Source organism: Pongo pygmaeus, chromosome 1 (genome assembly GCF_028885625.2).
Source record: "Pongo pygmaeus isolate AG05252 chromosome 1, NHGRI_mPonPyg2-v2.0_pri, whole genome shotgun sequence".
Lineage (NCBI taxonomy): Eukaryota > Metazoa > Chordata > Mammalia > Primates > Hominidae > Pongo > Pongo pygmaeus.
The window spans coordinates 73802651-73821563 of NC_072373.2; the positions used below are offsets into that span (position 1 = coordinate 73802651).

Sequence of the window (18913 nt, forward strand, 5' to 3'; positions counted from 1 at the left end):
GCAAATGGGAAAACTGATTAAATGGAAGTAATAGACGAGCTTAAATGGGTGCATAAATTTGCTTCATACTGTCTATGCTATGGTGTTAAAGAAAACTTTCAACTCAGTTATATTTTTTAAAAGAAAAATTATAATTTTCTATTGTAGGAATCACATGCAGCCCAACTACAGATTCTTATGGAATTCCTCAAGGTTGCAAGAAGAAATAAGAGAGAGGTATATTATTTTGTGTGTTTTACATAATGTTTTATTTACTATTGTTAACTGTTCCCATTTTGTAAAAGCATTTCAGGCTAAAAAAATTTCTTTAAATATTTTTAAAAGCATTTGAATTTTTAGGAGATTTCCTTAAGCTTTGTTATTTTAACTTCTTTTCTCTTTACAACTTGATGCTTAAAAAATCATTTTGTGGAGATGTGCTGAAAAGTTATCAGTAAGACTGACTGCAATAACTTACCTAAAAGCTATAAAGAATTGAAAATAGATTTATTAAATAACAGCTTACCATTCACCATGAAGAGAAAACTTAGGAAAATTTAGATAATAAAGCCTTAGGTAGGATATACTTTTTTTCTTATGGTAAAAACATATGTAGGCAAAAATAAGTAAAAACATAGCTACCTATTTAGAACTTGAGAGGTCTAACTCATGGAGGATAGTTAAAAGGCAATTTTGTATGAACGGTTTTATAGCGAGCATGTTCTAATTTAACATTTATAAAATTTCTCAGTCATTTCATGGGAAAATTAAATAGTGAAAATCCTGTGCTCTGGATAGCATGCTAAAATAACTTTGAAAACTTTTTTTTTTTTTTTTTTTAATTTCTAACTGGCTGGAACCTGGTATATTTATGTTAAGAATTGTCTAATTAGGATACTTTTTACCCATTTAAAAATGTATAAATTGTTATGTGCTGTGTTCTGGGCTATCTGTATTCTTTTTGACAATAAATAGATAAGAGATGTTTTACTGGATGATGAAGTGTTGAATAGCTAAATATTTTTTATATGGTTTGTGACTATATTGTTCTTATTCTCAGCTGTTGCTAATTTAGTTGTGATTTTTTAATATTCCTACTAACAAACATCTGTTATGAATTTAAGATTTACTTGTGTCTCTTAGGTTTTTTTTTTTGTGGTAGGAAAGAAGATGATGTCCGGTCATTCATTTGTTTAAATGTCTGGTGGTGCAATATAAATGGCAATGTGCATGAAAGTTGCCTGATGTGGAGCTTGTGGTGAGGCGAGATCGCGCCACTGCACTCCAGCCTGGGCAACAGAGCGAGAATCCGTCCCAAAAAAAAGAAAGTTCCCTGATGATCTTGCTAAAATGCATGTTCAGATTAAGGGAGGCTCTGTTGGAGCCTGGCAGTCTGCATTTCTGGAGAGATAATGGAGAATTCCTTTCCAACATCAATTCTTCCGTGTGATCTTCATTTGGCCTTTCTCTGATGTGGTGGCCCATGGCCTCCCACAACACCGTCTGTGATATTGACTTTGATTTTATAGCTTTGGCATAGTGTTTTTATATTTCTGTTATTAAACTTCTGGATGAATCATGCCATAGAACTTTTTCGCTTGATTTTGGTTTGAATCTAATGTAATGTTTGTGATTAATTTTTTTTTTCTTTTCTCTTGGACCATATTTTCTTGTAGTAGGTGGGTTAACCAAGAAACATACTAGTTCCAAATATTTCTGGATATTTGTGCCTCCAGTGTACAGTGATTGTACTGTCATTAATACATTTTGGTTTTCTTGATTTTGATATATCTGTGATTGAGTGACTTTGAGTATTTTAGTTTTAATTACACAAGAAATTCTGAGAAGCTAGGTAACAAATTGTAAACATTTATCTATTACTTTGATTAAATTTCTTGAATTTCATAATAATTGGAATTGGGTACTATAGTGATTTGTAATTATAATAAGCTTTAGTCTAGAAAATATGTTTTAGTGCAGACAGATTGAAGTGAGTGGTTATATTTTCTTCTTGCATGTAAGTCTATTTGTGTGTTTAATCTTCAAAATGAATATAATTGTTGCAGGTCTTAGTACCTGTAATATAGTTTATATACTTGAACTTATTTAAGTAAAATACAGATTTACCAGGAGGCAAATTGCTACTTTTGACATTCAAACTTTGAAAATTAACTTCGTGATTTCATTTGTAACTTTTAATTGGAGTTCTGATGAGTGTAGGTTTAGACATTGATATATACCAATCAGAGAAGTTAAATATGCTTTTTGGATTTAATGTTAAGATTCATTTAACTCATTTGGATAATGAGTACTCCACTGTCACAACTGGCTAGTAATTTAGGGCCATTTAATTTTCAATTTTATTTTTTCCTACTGATTCTCCTTAGAATATTAAGAGAATGGAAAGTGCAAGGCACATAATAGGCATTTGCATTAGTTATCTATTGCTGTGTGACAAATTACTCTCAAATTTGATGTCCTAAAACATGAAAAATTTAATATATTGAGTCTAGAATTTTGATTCACAGTAGCTGAGTGCCTTGGCTCTGGGTTTCTTACCAAGCTGCAATTAAGGTGTTGGCCAAGGGAGCAGTTATCTCAAGGTTTGACTGGGATAGGAACTTTCCAAGCTCACTCATCAGCTTCTGGAAAGAGATACCAATTTTTTTGTCGCAGGGGCTTCTCCACAGGATAGCTCACTACGTGGCAGCTGGCTACCTCTCAAAAGGAACAAGTAAGAAAGCAAGAGAGGATATTGAAGACAGAAGTCACATGCTCTTTGTAACTTCATCTTGGAAATTATATCCTAAAACTTCTGCTGCTTTCTGTTTGTTAGAAGCACATCATTGGTTCATTCCACACTCAGAATTGCACAAGGGTGTGAATACTAAGAGGCGGGGATCTTTGGAGGCCATCTTAGAACTTGCCTATTAACAGCATTTGTTAGTTATATATATTTAAATGAACATGTTAGTCTTCCTTCATGGTCAGATTAAACGAAAGGGTGTTGGGTTCCATGTAAAAGCCAGTCTTCTCTGTGCAAATTTGTACCAGCATTTGAATGATTTCCTTCTGTTTCATTTGATTTAATTTTAAAATGTACTTTTGGAAATTTTTGATACCTATTAAATTTACTGTAATATAATCGTTTTGATGAGTCTTGGTTTCCTTTTGGTTTTACTTGGAATTTTAGTGAATTGAATTTTAAATGATTTTTATATGAAAAACAAAAAAAAGTATATAAACCAAATTTATAGTTTAAAGAATTACAGTAGAGTGACCATTTGTATAACCACCGTTGTAAGCACAATGCAATACTGCTAGAACGGCTGAAGCACCCTGACTACCCTTTTTGGATTGCAGTCATCTTCCTTGCCCATTAGGTAACCAATATTCTGATATTTATGGCAGTCACTTTCTTGCCTTTCTTTAATGTTTTGCTGCCTGAGTATCCATAGGTCTGTCTGTTTTTGAGCGTTATATAAGTGTGCTTGTGCAGTATGTAATCTTTTATTCCTATCTTCTTCAGCTACATGTTAAGATTCATCCACATGATTATGTATGACTGTAGTTGGTTGATTTTTGTTGTTGTATAGTATTCCATTAAGTGAATATGCCCCATTTTTGTTGTTGATTGTCATTTGAGTTGTTTTCAGTTTGGGGCTGTTTACAAAAAATACTACTATGTTATATGTGTATCCAGGTTTATGTTAGTGTACATATTTATATGGAATGTATTTAGAAGTGGAATTGATGAGTCATAGGATATGTGTATCTTTAAATTTAATAGATAATGCCAAAATATTTTTTCAAAACAAGTTGTATTAGTTATTCTTCCTGCAGGCATTGTATGAGCATTTCTGTTGCACTGTGTTCTTGCCAGTACGTGATACCAGTAGATTTTTTTTCCAGTTTAGCTAATCTTGGGGTATATACTGTTATATGGTTGTAATTTGCATTTTCCTGATGACTTATGAGGTTGAGCACCTAGTACTACATTGATTGGCCATTTGGGTTTTTTCATGTTTGTGTGTGAAGTAATTGTTTAAAACTTTTTACATTTTTGTTTGATTTTTCTTAATGGTTTGATATTTATATATTCTAGATATACATCTTGTCAGATCTGTCTATCACAAATATCTTTCCCTCTAATTGGGTGGCATTCTTTTCATTATCTTAATGGTGTCATTTGATGACCAGAAGTTTCTGATATTAATAGAGTGAAATTTATCTTATCTGTTATAATTAGTGTGTTTTGTGTCACTTAAAGAAGTCTTTTCCACCTGTGGTCATAAAGACATTTTTCTATGCTGTTCTTTATTTGAAGCTTTATTCTTTTATCTTTCATATTTAGATGTATACTCGAAGATTTATTTTTGTGTATAATGTGAGGTATAGAGATATTTTCATATGGATATCTAGCTGCCCAAGCATCCTTTATTAAAAAGTCCATTCTTTCTTCATCACTCTGAAGTTTCACCTTTGTCATATATCATGTGTCCACGTATGTGTGGGTCTGTTTCTAGGTCCTCTTTTCTGCTTCACTGCTCTTTTTGGCAATACCACCTTGTATTAAATACTAGAGCTTTGAATTAAGTTGTTGTTCTTCTTTAAAGTCTGGGATATTCCTGGCTCTCTGCATTTCAGTATAAATGTTAGAATCAGCTAGTACGTTTCCATGGTAAACTTACTGTGCTTTTTATTGGGATTAATTTGACTGGAGACTGTGTATTTACAGTATTCAGTCTTCTAATCCATGAACATAGTACTTCCCTCTATATTTAGATCTTTAAAATAGCCTTAAAATTTTTATATTTTTCAGGGTAGTCTTACGCATCTTTATTTTAGATTTAGTCATTTTTGATACTATTGTAAATGATGTCTGTGTCTCTAACTTTAGTTTCTTATTATTGCTAGTGTGTAGAAATACAGGTGTGTTTTACATGCAGATTTTTAAAAATATCCAGCAACCTGGTTAAACTCTCATTAATCCTAATTTATTTGTAGATTCTTGTATGTTTTCTATGTACACATCATAATCTGCAAATAATAACAGTTTAGTTTCATTCTTCATGATCCTTATATCTTTTATTTATTTTTCTTGTCTTACTCTGCTGGCTAGGACATCCGGTACAATGATGAATAGAAGTGGTGATAGCGGGGCATCCTAGTCTTGATGCTGATCTCAAAGTGAAAGCATTCAACGGGTCACCATTAGGTATGATGTTTTCTGTAGGTTTTTTGTAGGTACTTTTTATCACTCAAGGTAGTAAATTTCTACCCAGTTTGCTAAGAGAATTTTTAAAAAATTTCTGAGTGGGGTTGAGTAGTCTTCAGAATTTTTGTGCACCTGTAGCAATGATACGATTTTTCCTTTTCATTCTGTTAATGTGAATAATTACATTGGTTTAGCATTGGGGTGTCAATCAACTTTGCATCTAGAGTGACCAACCATCCTGATTGGCCCAGGGGTGTCTTATATCTTAGTTATATCACTGAAGGTTCTGCATTCTAGGAAACCCCACCAGGACAATTGGTCCCCCTACTTGCACCCCTTACATAAACCAAACTTGGCCATTATGTGTATTCTCTTCTATATGGTTTGGTTTGCTTATATTTTGTTTAGGATTTTTGCATCTATGTTCATGAGTGAGAGTTTTTTTTTCTTACACATATCTTGTCCAGTTTTGCTATAAAGATTATGCTAGCTTTATCAAATGAGTTGGGAAATGTATCCTCTTTTTAAATTTTCTGGAATAATTTGTGTAGTCTAAGAACATCTTTTTTGAATGTTTAAAGATCTTACTGGAGAAGCAGTCTAGACCTGTGATTGTTTGCGGGCAGTTTTAAGTTATTGAATCTGTTACTTGAACAGTTACATTCTTATTAAGGTTTTTGTTTTAGATGTCACTTTTCATTTGTTAAATTTTTTCTAGTCATTGTTTATGTCATCTCAATTTTCAGATTTATTGGCGTTAAGATTGGTCTTAATAGAGTCTTAAGTTTTTAATGTCACCAGGGTTCATTCCTGGCAGTGTTTATTTTGCTTGTTCCTCTCTCTCTCTCTCTCTCTCTCTCTGTCTTTCTCTCTCTCTCGCTTGTTCCCTTGGATCAGTTCTTGCCAGGAATATATCAATTATATGAATTTTTTCTAATAACCAACTTTTGACTTTGTTTTTCCTCTCTATTTTGTTTGTTTTCTGTTTTATTTATGTTCTTTATTATTTCCATCCTGCTTTCTTTGGTTTTACTTTTTTGTTCCTTCCTAATCTGTTGGCTTGGTTGGATATGCATATTATTATGCAGATTATTTTTTCTAATGTAGGCATTTAGGGCCATAGTTTCTTATTTTTTAATCTGTACCTAATTCTTTTGGCATCATATTTTATTATTGTTCAAAATAATTTCTAATTTTCATTATATTTTTTTCTTAGGCCTGTGGCTTATTTAGAAACAAATGTCTTATTACTTGAACATTGAGATTTTGTTTTTTTTTTTGTTCTGGATTTCTGTTATAATTGCATTGTAATCAGAAAGTTGTATTTTCTTTCTTCGAATATAATATTTGCTGTACCAACTGGTAATTGGTTAAATTTTGAAATATTTGTGCTTGAATGTGTTTTCTGCAGTTGCATGATTCATTGTAAAGTTGTTAAATGTGTGGTGAGAATTTCCTGCATTCATACCAGGTCTTTCTTTCCTTGTTATACCTATTACTGGCTCATTATCTTTTAGGTGAATTTCTTACGGATAGCATATGGTTGGACTATGCTTTGTAAATCTACTCTGCCAGGCTCAGTTTTTTAATTGTGTATTTAGGCCATTTATTTAATATAAATATTATGGCATAAGCCTGTCATTTTATTTTTTGTTTTATATTTCTTTTTTTTTTTTTATCATTGTTGCTTTTCTGTTTTTCTTTCCATGGGTTTTTGAACAGTTTCTTTTCGGAATTCCATTTTGATTTATCTATAATGTTTTAAAGTAAATTTTTTGTATCATTTTTTAGCAGTTGCTCTATTACATCATACATTTGTAACTTATCAGTCTACTGGTATTGACATCTGTTTACATTTGCTCTTAAATAAGCTGTCTTATTTTGCCCCCTCACTACTCTATCATTTATTTATTTGGTTTTGTTCTTGCTTTTTCTGTTTTCTTCTCAGCTTAAAACAAAATGTTGGCTGGGCACAGTGGCTCATGCCTATAATTCTAACACATTGGTGAAGGTAGGAGGATCATTTGAGGGCCAGGAGTTCAAGACCAGCCTGGACAATATAGCGAGACTTTGTCTCTACAAACAATTAAAAAAAAAAATTCGTGGAGCATTGTGGCCTGTGCCTGTAGTCCCTGCTACTTGGGAGGCTGAGGTGAGAGAATCGCTTGAGCCTAGGAGGCAGAGGCTGCAGTGAACTGAGATTCACTGGGGGGTGCAGGTTGCAGTGAGCCGAGATAGTGCCACTGCACTCCAGCCTGGGTGACAGAATGAGTCCCTGTCTTTAAAAAAAAAAAAAGAAAGAAAAAGTGCTATGAAAGGGTTAAATGAAGTCTTTTAATCAGGTCTGCCATTTCAGGAACTAGATATTAAGTATGTGAGTGTTTGTGGAGTGATAGTATGGGATGACAAGGGTTTTGGCTTGCTGTAGTGTGCACTTCATATGGCTAAATGCTTTGTTTTTGGTAGTAACTCTCTTAGAATTAGTATATATTAAGTTTTGCTGCTGTATGTATGTATGTATTTTTTGGGATGGAGTCTTGCTCTGTTGCCCAGGCTGGAGTGCAGTGGCACTATCTCGGCTCACTGCAACCTGCACCCCCCAGGTTCAAGAGATTCTCCTGCCTCAGCCTCCCAAGTAGCTGGTATTACAGGTGCCTACCACCACGCCTGGCTAATTTTTATATTTTTAGTAGAGACAGGGTGTCACCTTGTTGGCCAGACTGGTCTTGAACTCTGACCTTAGGTGATCCGCCCGCCTCAGCCTCCCAAAATGTTGGGCTTACAGGCGTGAGCCACCTCACCTAGCCTTGCTCGATTTTTAAAATCAGCTTTTCCCCACTGAAAGTGTAATGGTGTATTCTTTTGTTCAGTTTGGAACAATTATATATAATGTATTCGAAATTATATTAAAAATTCAAATAATTAGTTTAGTACTTAAGCATATCTTTATCAAGGCACTAATGAAAGTCAGTTGAGTACCAATAATACCTACCTGCACCAAAGCCATTGACAATAATGGGAGAGTCTATCTCTTATCTTCGTAAGGGATTCTGAGACTTATTTACTCTTTACCTTTACGTTAAATGTTTCTGTAAGTTTTCTTTGGGCTTTGGCATACTATTAAGAGAGTGCTTGCCATTGAGTCCTTAGTCCCATGCCCTCAAATAGCATTGTCTTCGTTCTCCATCTTATATATTTATTTATTTTTTTAAGTGGCACCAAACTCTGTAATGGTGTTAAGATAAATGTGATCTAGGAGTTTATTATCATTCCTAATTTGTGATTGATTTTCCTTTAGATAATAGCAGTTCAGCTTCTTGAACTTTTCTTCATATATCTTTAAAACATTCTTGGACTTATATTCAGACTTTTCTTCTAGGTTCTCCTTCCTGGGGTTATGATGTTTACAGAGTGAATTTAGCCCATTTCTTCTTTCCACGTCCTCAAAATGGTTGTCCTTCATCATTTTTCTATTTACTAGTATTAAAATGTCTTGCACTGATGCCCTTATAATTTACAGCTCCAAATCCCTTCAGAATTATCATCTTAAAGTGGAAACACCTCAAATATGTGCTCTCTCAACAGTTTTCAGTCTTCCAAACTTTTTTCTTTTTAATATTTCTTGCCTGATACCTTGTCAGACTTTCTTACGGATAGGTTATATCATTTCGTTTTGCATTCTGTCTGTATGTCTGTCAGGACAACACCGTGCCTTCGTTATTTGATTTTTAAGTTGAACCATATGAAATTGCTGTTTTGAAGTAAAAATTGTTTTATTATTGGCAGTTTTATGAGGTTCACCTTATATATAGAAGCCTTCATATATAACAGTAGGTATATGATCTAGTAAAAGCTTTGAGGTATTAGGAGATGGAACATTATTTTCAGAGAAGACATGAGAGTTTAATATTTTGAGATTTCAGGTGACATTGGAAATTTTTCTGGAATTTCAAGTTCAAAAGCAGAATAAAAATTTGATTTCAATTATTATGTATCATACAAGTAATATTGGCTGTCTTTGGCTATTGATATTACAGATATTTACTTTCTTTTTAAATATAATTTCAACTTTTCGATTCAGGGAGTACATGTACAGGTTTCTTATGTAGATATATGGTGTGATCCTAAAATTTGGGGTACGATTGACCCCATCACTCAGAAATGTGAGCATAGTACTCAACAGTTAGTTCTTCAACCCTTTCTCCCTTCCCCCACCCCAGTAGTTCCCAGTGTCTGTTGTAACCATCTGTATGAGTACCCAATGTTTAACTCCCACTTATAAGTGAGAACATGTGGTATTTGGTTTTCTCTTACTTCATTAATTCACTTAGGATGATGGCTTCCGGCTCCATCCATGTTGCTGCAAATGACATGATTTGTTCTTTTTTATGGCTGTATAGTATTCCATGGTGTCTGTGTATCACATCTTTATTGAGTCCACCGTTGATGGGCAATGATGGGCATTGATGAATCTTTGCTGTGATGAATAGAGCTATGATGAACATACAAATACACTTGTCTTTGGGGGAGAATGATTTATTTTCTTTTGGATGTATACTCAATAATGGAATTACTGGGTCGAATAGTAGTTCACTTTTAAGCTCTTTGAGAAATCTCCAAACTCCGGTCTCCACAGTGGCTGAACTAATTTACATTCCCACCAGCAGTATATAAACATTCCTTTTTCTCTGCAGCCTCACCAGCATCTCTTTTTTTTGTTTGTTTTTTGTTTTTTTGTTTTTGTTTTTTCACTTTTCAATAATTGCCATTCAGACTGGTGTGAGATGGTATCTCATTTTGGTTTTCATTAACATTTATCTGACGATTAGTGATGTTGAGCATTTTTTTATGTGTGATGGCCACTTGTATGTTGCCTTTTGGGAATTGTCTGTTTATGTCTATGCCCATTTTTTAATGGGATTATTTGTTTTTTGTTTTTCATTTATTTACGTTCCTTGTAGATTCTGGATATTAGACCTTTGTCAGATATTCATTCTTCTTTTTAAATATATTTTTTAAAGCAATTATTCTAAAGACCTCTTATAGTAAAGCATTTGTTTAAATAAAAATTTCAAGAGTGGAACATTTTAAGGTAGTTAAATGAAAATGTTTAAGAGATTACCATGGAGTGTTTTGCTGAATTAGAGGTCAGCATCACTGGATGCTGGAGTTGAAAATGTCCGTGAACCCAAAGGCTTCAGTGATGGTGGAGAATAACTGGGATGTTTATAGATGGCTAAAGTGGGTGGACAGGGATTTGGCTGCTTGGTGTGAGCTAGACAGTGGTTTTTATGTTATGGTGGAAAACTAATTTTAGGGTGGAAGACTAATTGTTGGAAATGGCCATGGAATGGAGTAGAAATAGTGAGTTCCTGTCTATTAATATAAGTCCTGTAAACTCTGGGGCTTTAGAGACTTTATCAATTGAGCAGTATCAATTGAGCAGCCGTTATTTGAAAGAGTTTCAGAACAGACAGTGTCTTTAAGAGTGAGCAGGGTTTCAGTTAAGGGGCATTGTGTGACATATTTTAAGGCGGCACAAAGTTTATTAAAGTAGATAGATGAGTTGAAAGCTTTTGAAAATGCTGATCACTCTTTTAACCCTTGATTTCTCCAATAGTACTGTCGTTTCCCCTGGTTTTCTGGCTGCGACTTTGCCCTTCTTGATTGTTAATGCTGCTGCTTCTTTTGCCCATCTCTTTAACATTGGTGTTTTCTACCATTTCAGTTTTGTTTTTATCTCTTCTGACTATACTGATTGATGTTAAGCAGTTTTATTTATTGCCTTACTCAGATTTATTATTTACCTTTCTCATAGCTTTTGTACCTTCAAATATGTTGTTATTTACTCTGCTTATTCTGTCATGCCTCACTGTTTTCCACTTAGCAGAATTCTGTTAGTCCTTTAAGGCTCAGCCTCTGATTTAATTTTCAATCAAATTTTAGTTATCTAGTCCTCTTCTTACCCCACCAGCTCTACATTAGATGTGGTCTATATTCCCTTAATACGTTGTATACCATCATCATAATGCTTGCTATGATATTTCAACTATTGGCTTTCTTATTTGCCATTTCCCCTAGACTGAACTCAGGGTAACGGCTACAGTTGTTTTTAGATCCTGTTCTTCTCAGTACTTAGGAAGGTGCCTAGAATTGGTAAATATTTGAATGAATAAGTTATTAATTGTATTACCAACTTTGCCTGTGTTGCCACAGAAGATACTAATGCTAATAAGTCTATAAAAAACCCTGTTCGCCCTTATCAGTTATTAAAGAAATGAGTTAATAATAAGGTACTGTTTTCAATAGGTAGTAAAGAATAGTAGTTAAAAGCATGAATTCTGGAACAAGAAGCCTACCTTAATTTGAATTCCAGTTCTGCCACTTACAGAATGATTTTGGACAAATCATTTAACCTGTCTGTGCTTCATTTTCACATCTGGCAATCAGTAATATATAAGTATTAGTTGTTAATATTTTACATTTATAAATTTGTTCAATATATCCAGGTTAGAGTAAGACAACCGCATACTGATGATAGAAATTTAAATTGGTATAGTGTTTTTGGAAAGCAGTTTTCTTTTGATTGAATAATTTTATTTTTAATACTCAATAAAATCTGAAGTAACCTTTTAATAAAATCTGAAAATGAAATGAAATCTGAAAGAACAATATGTTCCAGAATTATATATGATAGTTTGCAGGCAACTTAAATCTCTAATGAGAAAGGGAATGGTTCAATATATTAAATGTTATTCAACAGTTACAATGTTTGCATTTTAGTGGCATGGAAAATTATTAATGGTTTAATAGGCGAGATATAAAAGATGAAATACTAACTCAAATATGTTTTTAAAACCCTTAAGAAGGAAGTGTTAAGATACTGACTTGTGGTTGCTTTTGGGTGAGGGGATTTAACCTCTGTCAGACTAATCTTTGTTTATAAAGTGTGATTAAAGTTCTGGTGCAGTGGCTCATGCCTGTAATACCAGCACTTTGGGAGGCTGAGGTGGGCAGATTGCTTGAGCCCAAAAGTTGGAGACCAGTCTGGGCAACATAGTGAAACCTATCTCTATTTAAAAAAAAAAGTGTGATTAACAACTGACATGCTGAATTTTTCTGTTTAACAACTAAATGAGGTAATGTGAAAGTTCTTTGGCTATCTTGTATTTTTTTAAGTCACTGTCATTCATCTCTCATACTTTTATTGTAAAATCAAACTGTTGTATTAAAGAAGTACAACATTGTGTTTTCAGATAATTCTCTATCTTTGCATTAAAAAATGGGAACTTCTAGCTATATTTTGTTGATGGTTATCCCTCCTGTTAATTTGCCGTTAGTGCCAAGTTTGATAGAAATTATTTTCCTAATGTAAATTTATTTTATGATCATGGTGATGCCATTTTGGTTTGGCTTAGGCTTTTTTTTTTTGTCTCTCTCTCTCTCTATTTAATCTGCAGCAACTGGAACAGATCCAGAAGGAGCTAAGTGTTTTGGAAGAGGATATTAAGAGAGTGGAAGTAAGGAATCAAGAATTTCTCACATCCTTAGCAATTTTTCAATTTCATGAAATTGTCACCTTTCCATTAAGTTGCTGTGTTAAGTTTATGGGATTGGTCTTAGGAAGAAAGGAACAGCTGTTACTTTTGTTTTAATTGAGAATGAATTTTTGTAGGAAAAAACATTCTGAACACTTGATGATAAAATATAGTCTAAATTTGTTTTACAGTGTTTTATTGCCATAATTTTTCTCGATTAGATTGACAAAAAAAATCACTCAGTTTTCTTGGAGTGCCATCATAACTTAAAACTGTCAATTATTACCACTAAAATGCTTTTTTTATTAATAACTTTTACATACCTACTCTGTGCATTTCTAGGAGTTAAGGTTAATTAAAAGAGAAATATAAGAATACATTATCAATATTCTGGGAATTTACAGTTTAATATAGTTTACCTAAGGAAATTTATGGGAGGATCCTTGGGAGTCTTATAGGGTATTATGATTTGAAGTTTTTGCCTTTGGCTGTATTAATTTAGTTTGTGTTTTTAATTATTTATATGTATTGTAATTTTCTTTTGCTGATACATAGAACATGTTTAAGATTAATGGATTTAATATTTAGTGGATGTTCAGTATCCTCTGTAGCATTCTTAAGTTGTTACACATTTATGTCACTTACTTGACTGTATGATTGAGCTGAGGTTGGATTAACCAGAAATAATTCTTCCTGATTATGCATCTTTAGTGGCATTTTAAAATTTGCTATTTTTTCATTAATCAAAGTTAGTACATAGAAAAGGAAGCTAGGTTGTCAGTGTGAGAGATAAAATTTATATAATGGTTGATTAGGCCTATTCCTCTGGATTACTGATCAAAAATTAGAGTTTAAGTCATTATTAAACAAAGCTGATATTTCAATCTTAATATTTGTGAAGAATATTTATAAAGCAGAGACTGACATATTCTGGGTGTTTTTTGTGTTTTTATGTTCACGAGCGGAACCTGATGATCCAGTTATCTTACTGTCATATTTATCTTAACATTTATCAATAGATTATCACCTGAATTAATGATATGCTAGTTCACTATTCACATAGTATAATGTACATGTCATTTAAAATATTTACATTTACATTTATCTTTTTCTGCATTTGGTGGCTTCATTAATGATGAACAATATTTAGTAAACAATTTATAGTTCTTTAAGATTGTGTACCATAGAAAAGGCTTGTCTCTTAACTTTTCACATGTCATTGCTTTTGTATTCTGTGGAGAGGAAGCCTTCAGAAATTTGATGTTGAGACAAACAGGGACCGATGAAAACCTGGGAATAGAAAGGAATATATCATGCCTCTTTTTGATTTATATATCTTCTATTTGAAATATCTACTATAATTCAAATAATTTTATTTTCAGGAAATGAGTGGCTTATACTCTCCTGTCAGTGAGGATAGCACAGTGCCTCAATTTGAAGCTCCTTCTCCATCACACAGGTACAAGCTTCACACTTGCAATTGATTAGAATTCATATTACAAAGTGTGCATATGGTCTAGTCCTTTAGGAGCCTTTTCCATGCAGTGTATGAAACCCCTGAGAAATTACTTTGGTCATGATCTAGAAATGAGATTCATATGGCCCATCTGTTTCCTTAATGCGTTAAATTTCATGCCAGGAAGAGTTAGCGAGTAGAATACTATAATGTTATGAATTCACAGTTGGATTAAAAGTTTGATGAATTTCTTAAGGTAATGATACCTTTAAATATCTTGTGAATTAAAGTCAGATGACATTAAAAAATTTAAATTTGAGAACATGAAGTGGTAATATTAGGGAAAAATGTGATAAAACCTTGGACTTCTCCCCCTAACTTGTTAAATTTTATTGGACAGATCACTTTTCCCACATTTAAAATGAGGGTAATAGACAGATCTGTTAGTTTAGATTTCCTTGGTATTTTCTTATAACTCCTTGTTATTAATTTAATTAATTCTTCTATATGCGATATTAGAATAGGATTATATTTGTCATGACCATTTCCCAAGATTTTAGAATAAAGCCTGGTTTCATTTAGTAGTAGGTATTTGTAAAACATGGTGAATGTGTGTGTTTCCCTTTTAGCTCTAAAATTCTACTTCATGAAATATATACTATCTGAATCTTGAGTTTTGAATTTTTATGCTTGAAATGTTCAAACTAAGAACAGTTTTACATGAAATCATTTGTTTTTGATTTGTTAAATCCACTCTGTTTAGGATAACGATTTAATGGAATCTTATCAGACAAATAGTTTTAGGGTAATGTGGACTATCAGGAAGTCCAGTTCTATCTACTATGGTAGATTATAATAACCTTCAGAAACTTTATCACTTTAGTAAAGCTATTATGGATCTAGTTCGGTACATCATGTACAGAAAGGGTGCAGGGATGTTCTAGTTAAGGAGAATTCAGAGGTTTGACGTTTTTCCCATTAATTATAGTATGGAGAATCCTTGTGAGTTCGTTAATTCTGGTGTTATTTTAGCTGTGTAATTCAGCCGATTTTCTTCTATATTTTACTTTCCTTGAAACATTTGAGAATGACTTGGTCTGTGTATACTGTTATCTTTAAGCCTTGAATTCAGTTCTTATATGCACAGGATCTTTGTCAATGGAATACTTATTAAATAAGTACATACAGGGAAGAAAAAGTTGTCACATCACAGAAAGTTCACTAATAATAATTCATTCCCATTGTCTTATTTCTCTCTGTTTAACGGTAGCAAATTTTTTTTTGTATATATTGTTTGCAGATCTTTGTTACTCAGTCTCTCACTGATTGTTGGATTTTATGAACTTGTGACAGTATAGTGCATTTACTTAATTGCTCTATTTATTGAATGCCTCTGATGTGCTAGGGACTATTCTAGGTGTTGGATCTAGCTGACAAAGTCCCTGTCCCTTTGGAGCTTACATTTTGGGACGTGTGTATGGAGGTTGGGGGAGACACTAAAAGGGCCAATGTATAGCATAGTAGTAGTATATAACATACAATACAGTCATGCACTGCATAATGACGTTTCAGTCAGTGATGGACTGCATATATGACGGTGATCTCATAAGAAAATAATAGAGCACATAAAGAGACCTGATATATGACACTTGATATTGGCATTGCAGATCAAGTAGGGGAAATGACTGATATTCAGTAATGGTGCTGGGACATTGGTTTTTCACGTATATATGTGTATATATGTATATACACGTACATATATACATATGTGTATATACACATACATATATACATATGTGTATATACACGTACATATACACATACATATATACGTATGTGTATATATAGTATATACACGTACATAGATACGTGTGTGTATATAGTATATACACGTACATATATACCTATGTGTGTATATAGTATATATACACGTACATATATACCTATGTGTGTATGTAGTATATATACACGTACATATATACCTATGTGTGTATATAGTATATATACACGTACATATATATGTATATATGTGTATATATACATATATGTGTGTGTGTATATACACACACACATACACACACACCCCCATCTTGGTTTGTGTAAGTATACTCTATGATCACATAATGACAAAATTGCCTAATGACATATTTCTCAGACTGTTTCCCTGTCACTGAGTGATGCATGACTGCACTACCTTAGGAAGAATAGTTAGGCATGCCAGGGCTTTGCAAGAGGATTTTGTTTTAGTTTTCATAGCCAGGCTTCTCCAAGGAGGTGACATTTAAGTTGACACATTAATCAAGTAAAGACTAATTATGATGGAAAGCTATGGGATAGTGTTGAGCAGGATCTGATTTAGATTTTAAAATGTTTATTTGGATCCCTGTGTGGAGGACAGAGAAGATGTGTCCCTCTCAACCCCCTGACATTGGAAGCTGGGGAGAAAAGTTAGGAAGCATTGTAGCAGTCCAGAAGAGAGGAGATGTTGGTTTGCATTAGGATTTTATTGATGGAAGAGGTAAGAGTGGTTGTATTGTAAAATAAAGTAGCAGATCTTGTAAAACATACTAGATTTCATGAAGTTTATGAAAATATTGTTGGAGAATTGCTAAAATTGCTTGCAAAGCTGTCATTAAATTAGATTCTAGCAGAGTTATATGGGTTAACAGTTCAAGAAGGGAAAATAGGCAAACAGTATTTTCTTCAAGAGTGTTTTGATATTTTCTGTAAACAAGTGATTTGAATATCACACAAGGATTGAGAGAGGCACTTGGGAAAAATGATGTAGCCCTTAAATACTCTTGAGTGAAAATGATCCTTAAGATTATGATTTGAAATCAGACATGCTGAGACAAATATTATCTTTTATAATACTATTCATATTTGATTTTTCTGTAAGCAATAGCAGGTAGTTGCAATTTTACTAATCTTTTTTCTTTCAGAATTATTAGCTTTATTATTTAAATGCCAGACAGTTTTTGTTCTTATTCCTCACTAAAAAGTTTTGATCTGTCTTTTAAGCAGGCTTACTTAAAAAAGCTCTTTTCTAGATTTGTTAGTTTTCTATAATGGATACCTTTATTATATGTCAGGTCACTGAATCCTTTACATAGATTCTGGGTTTATGTTTAGATTATGTATTTAAATGAAAAAGAAAAGCAGAAGCCAGATAATGGTGTTCTCTCCCTTTCCCAGCCCCTCATAGAACTTTATATTCTACCTACTTTGATTAGCTGTAATTGTCATATCCTATTTTACTGCTTCTGCCTTGTTTAGATCCTTAGCTTCGCCTCATCTAGCAATAATCTTTTAACCTATCCTCTTATGTGTTATTGCCAGAAATACGATGTTTCTTTCCTGCTTAAAATTTTTCAGGAGCTGCCTATCATGTACATTGGTTTAGATCTATCTCTTTGCATAACCCTCCGTGATTACCTAGCCCCAGCCTACTGTTTTTGTGCTTTAAAATTGTATGTAACTCTCAAAGCAGAATGTTAGGGTATCTTTGCTTACACTGGTCCTTTTGCCTAGAAACTTCTCCTGGATTCAGCTGTTAAGTAACTATCCCCAAAGACCCCAATCCTAGGGTGAGGTCTTTCTATTCTTTTTTTCAGATGCTGTTTCCCTAAAAACTTAGGGGAAGGGAAAAGGAAGCAGGAGATAGAATTAACCACTTGTTTTGTTTTGTAAAGATTTCTACTTATTTTGATCCTGTTTCTATAATATGTATTACTTTGGAAAAAATACATGTTTTCCATGCTGTACTGTAATCCTGTGAGTATTGTTTTTTTCTTATACTTCCACATTTTTATGTATTTATATATAATGGGGACTTAAATACAAGGTTTTGAGTAAATATATACCTAACCTAGAATGTCATTTAATTTTCACAGTTTGTGAATTTGTTAAAGCATCACATGTAGTATACTTACTAGGTTAATTATTTTAATCTTGCTATAAAAGCTATCAGCCATGCTTCGTTGAGGTGAGGTATGTTTTTTAAAAAAAAAAAAAAAAATCAGTTGAATTTTTTAACCTTTTAAGCTTTCATCCATTTCAAACTTTCCGTAGAATCAATCAAACCAATGACTGCTATACTTAGAACCTTTTTAATCTGTTTTAAATTCTAAGGAAGAAAGTCTTCACAATTATCAGTATAAACCATAGTTTACATTTTATTGTTGCATAGTTATGTGTGTCAAATAATGAGTAAATTAGAGATTGGTAGGCAAGCATAGTCTCTTTTACTTATTGTCAAGAGGAATTGGTTCTTTTGTATGGGAGGGTGATTATGAGGATATATATCCTATCTGCCCTTCTAGAGTATTGTTAATATTTTAGACTTTTTTTAACTTTTTAGCTCAGACTTTATTTAAATAATAAAGCAAAACATTTTTGTTAGGTTCTCTTCCTGGCAAATAGGACAATGCTGATTTTTTTTTATATTGAAACATACTTGGACCAGGTTTGATTATCTCTGAATTTTTGAGAGTGGTAAACTAGGTGGACTCTATGTGGATTAACACATGAGGATTTTAGGCTCTTTAAATATTATTTAGTTTAATATTATGTGTAATTGTATAGGAAGCAGAGCTAAATAACTTATTATTAAGCCTATGAAGCCATTAGCTTAGTATGAACCTAGCCTTATCCTTCTGTGGTTAGCTGTAAATCTGGTATGATGAGGAACGTTGGCATACTATTCGTTAGATTTTAAATCCT

General features: G+C 33.0%; 1 protein-coding gene across 4 annotated transcripts in view; it reads left to right on the plus strand.

Moving 5' to 3' along the window:
* The window catches only part of COP1 (COP1 E3 ubiquitin ligase), a 263415-nt gene that overhangs the window by 57731 nt on the left and 186771 nt on the right, over window positions 1-18913 (plus strand). For 2 of the 4 annotated variants that reach the window (XM_054475121.2, XM_054475131.2), the window contains exons 6-8: window positions 148-216; window positions 12658-12717; window positions 14118-14194. In XM_054475121.2, the coding sequence (XP_054331096.1) occupies window positions 148-216; window positions 12658-12717; window positions 14118-14194 (206 nt within the window). The remainder of the gene's footprint in view (window positions 1-147; window positions 217-12657; window positions 12718-14117; window positions 14195-18913) is intronic. The other 2 variants (XM_054475142.2, XM_054475140.2) reach the window with 1 other exon arrangement.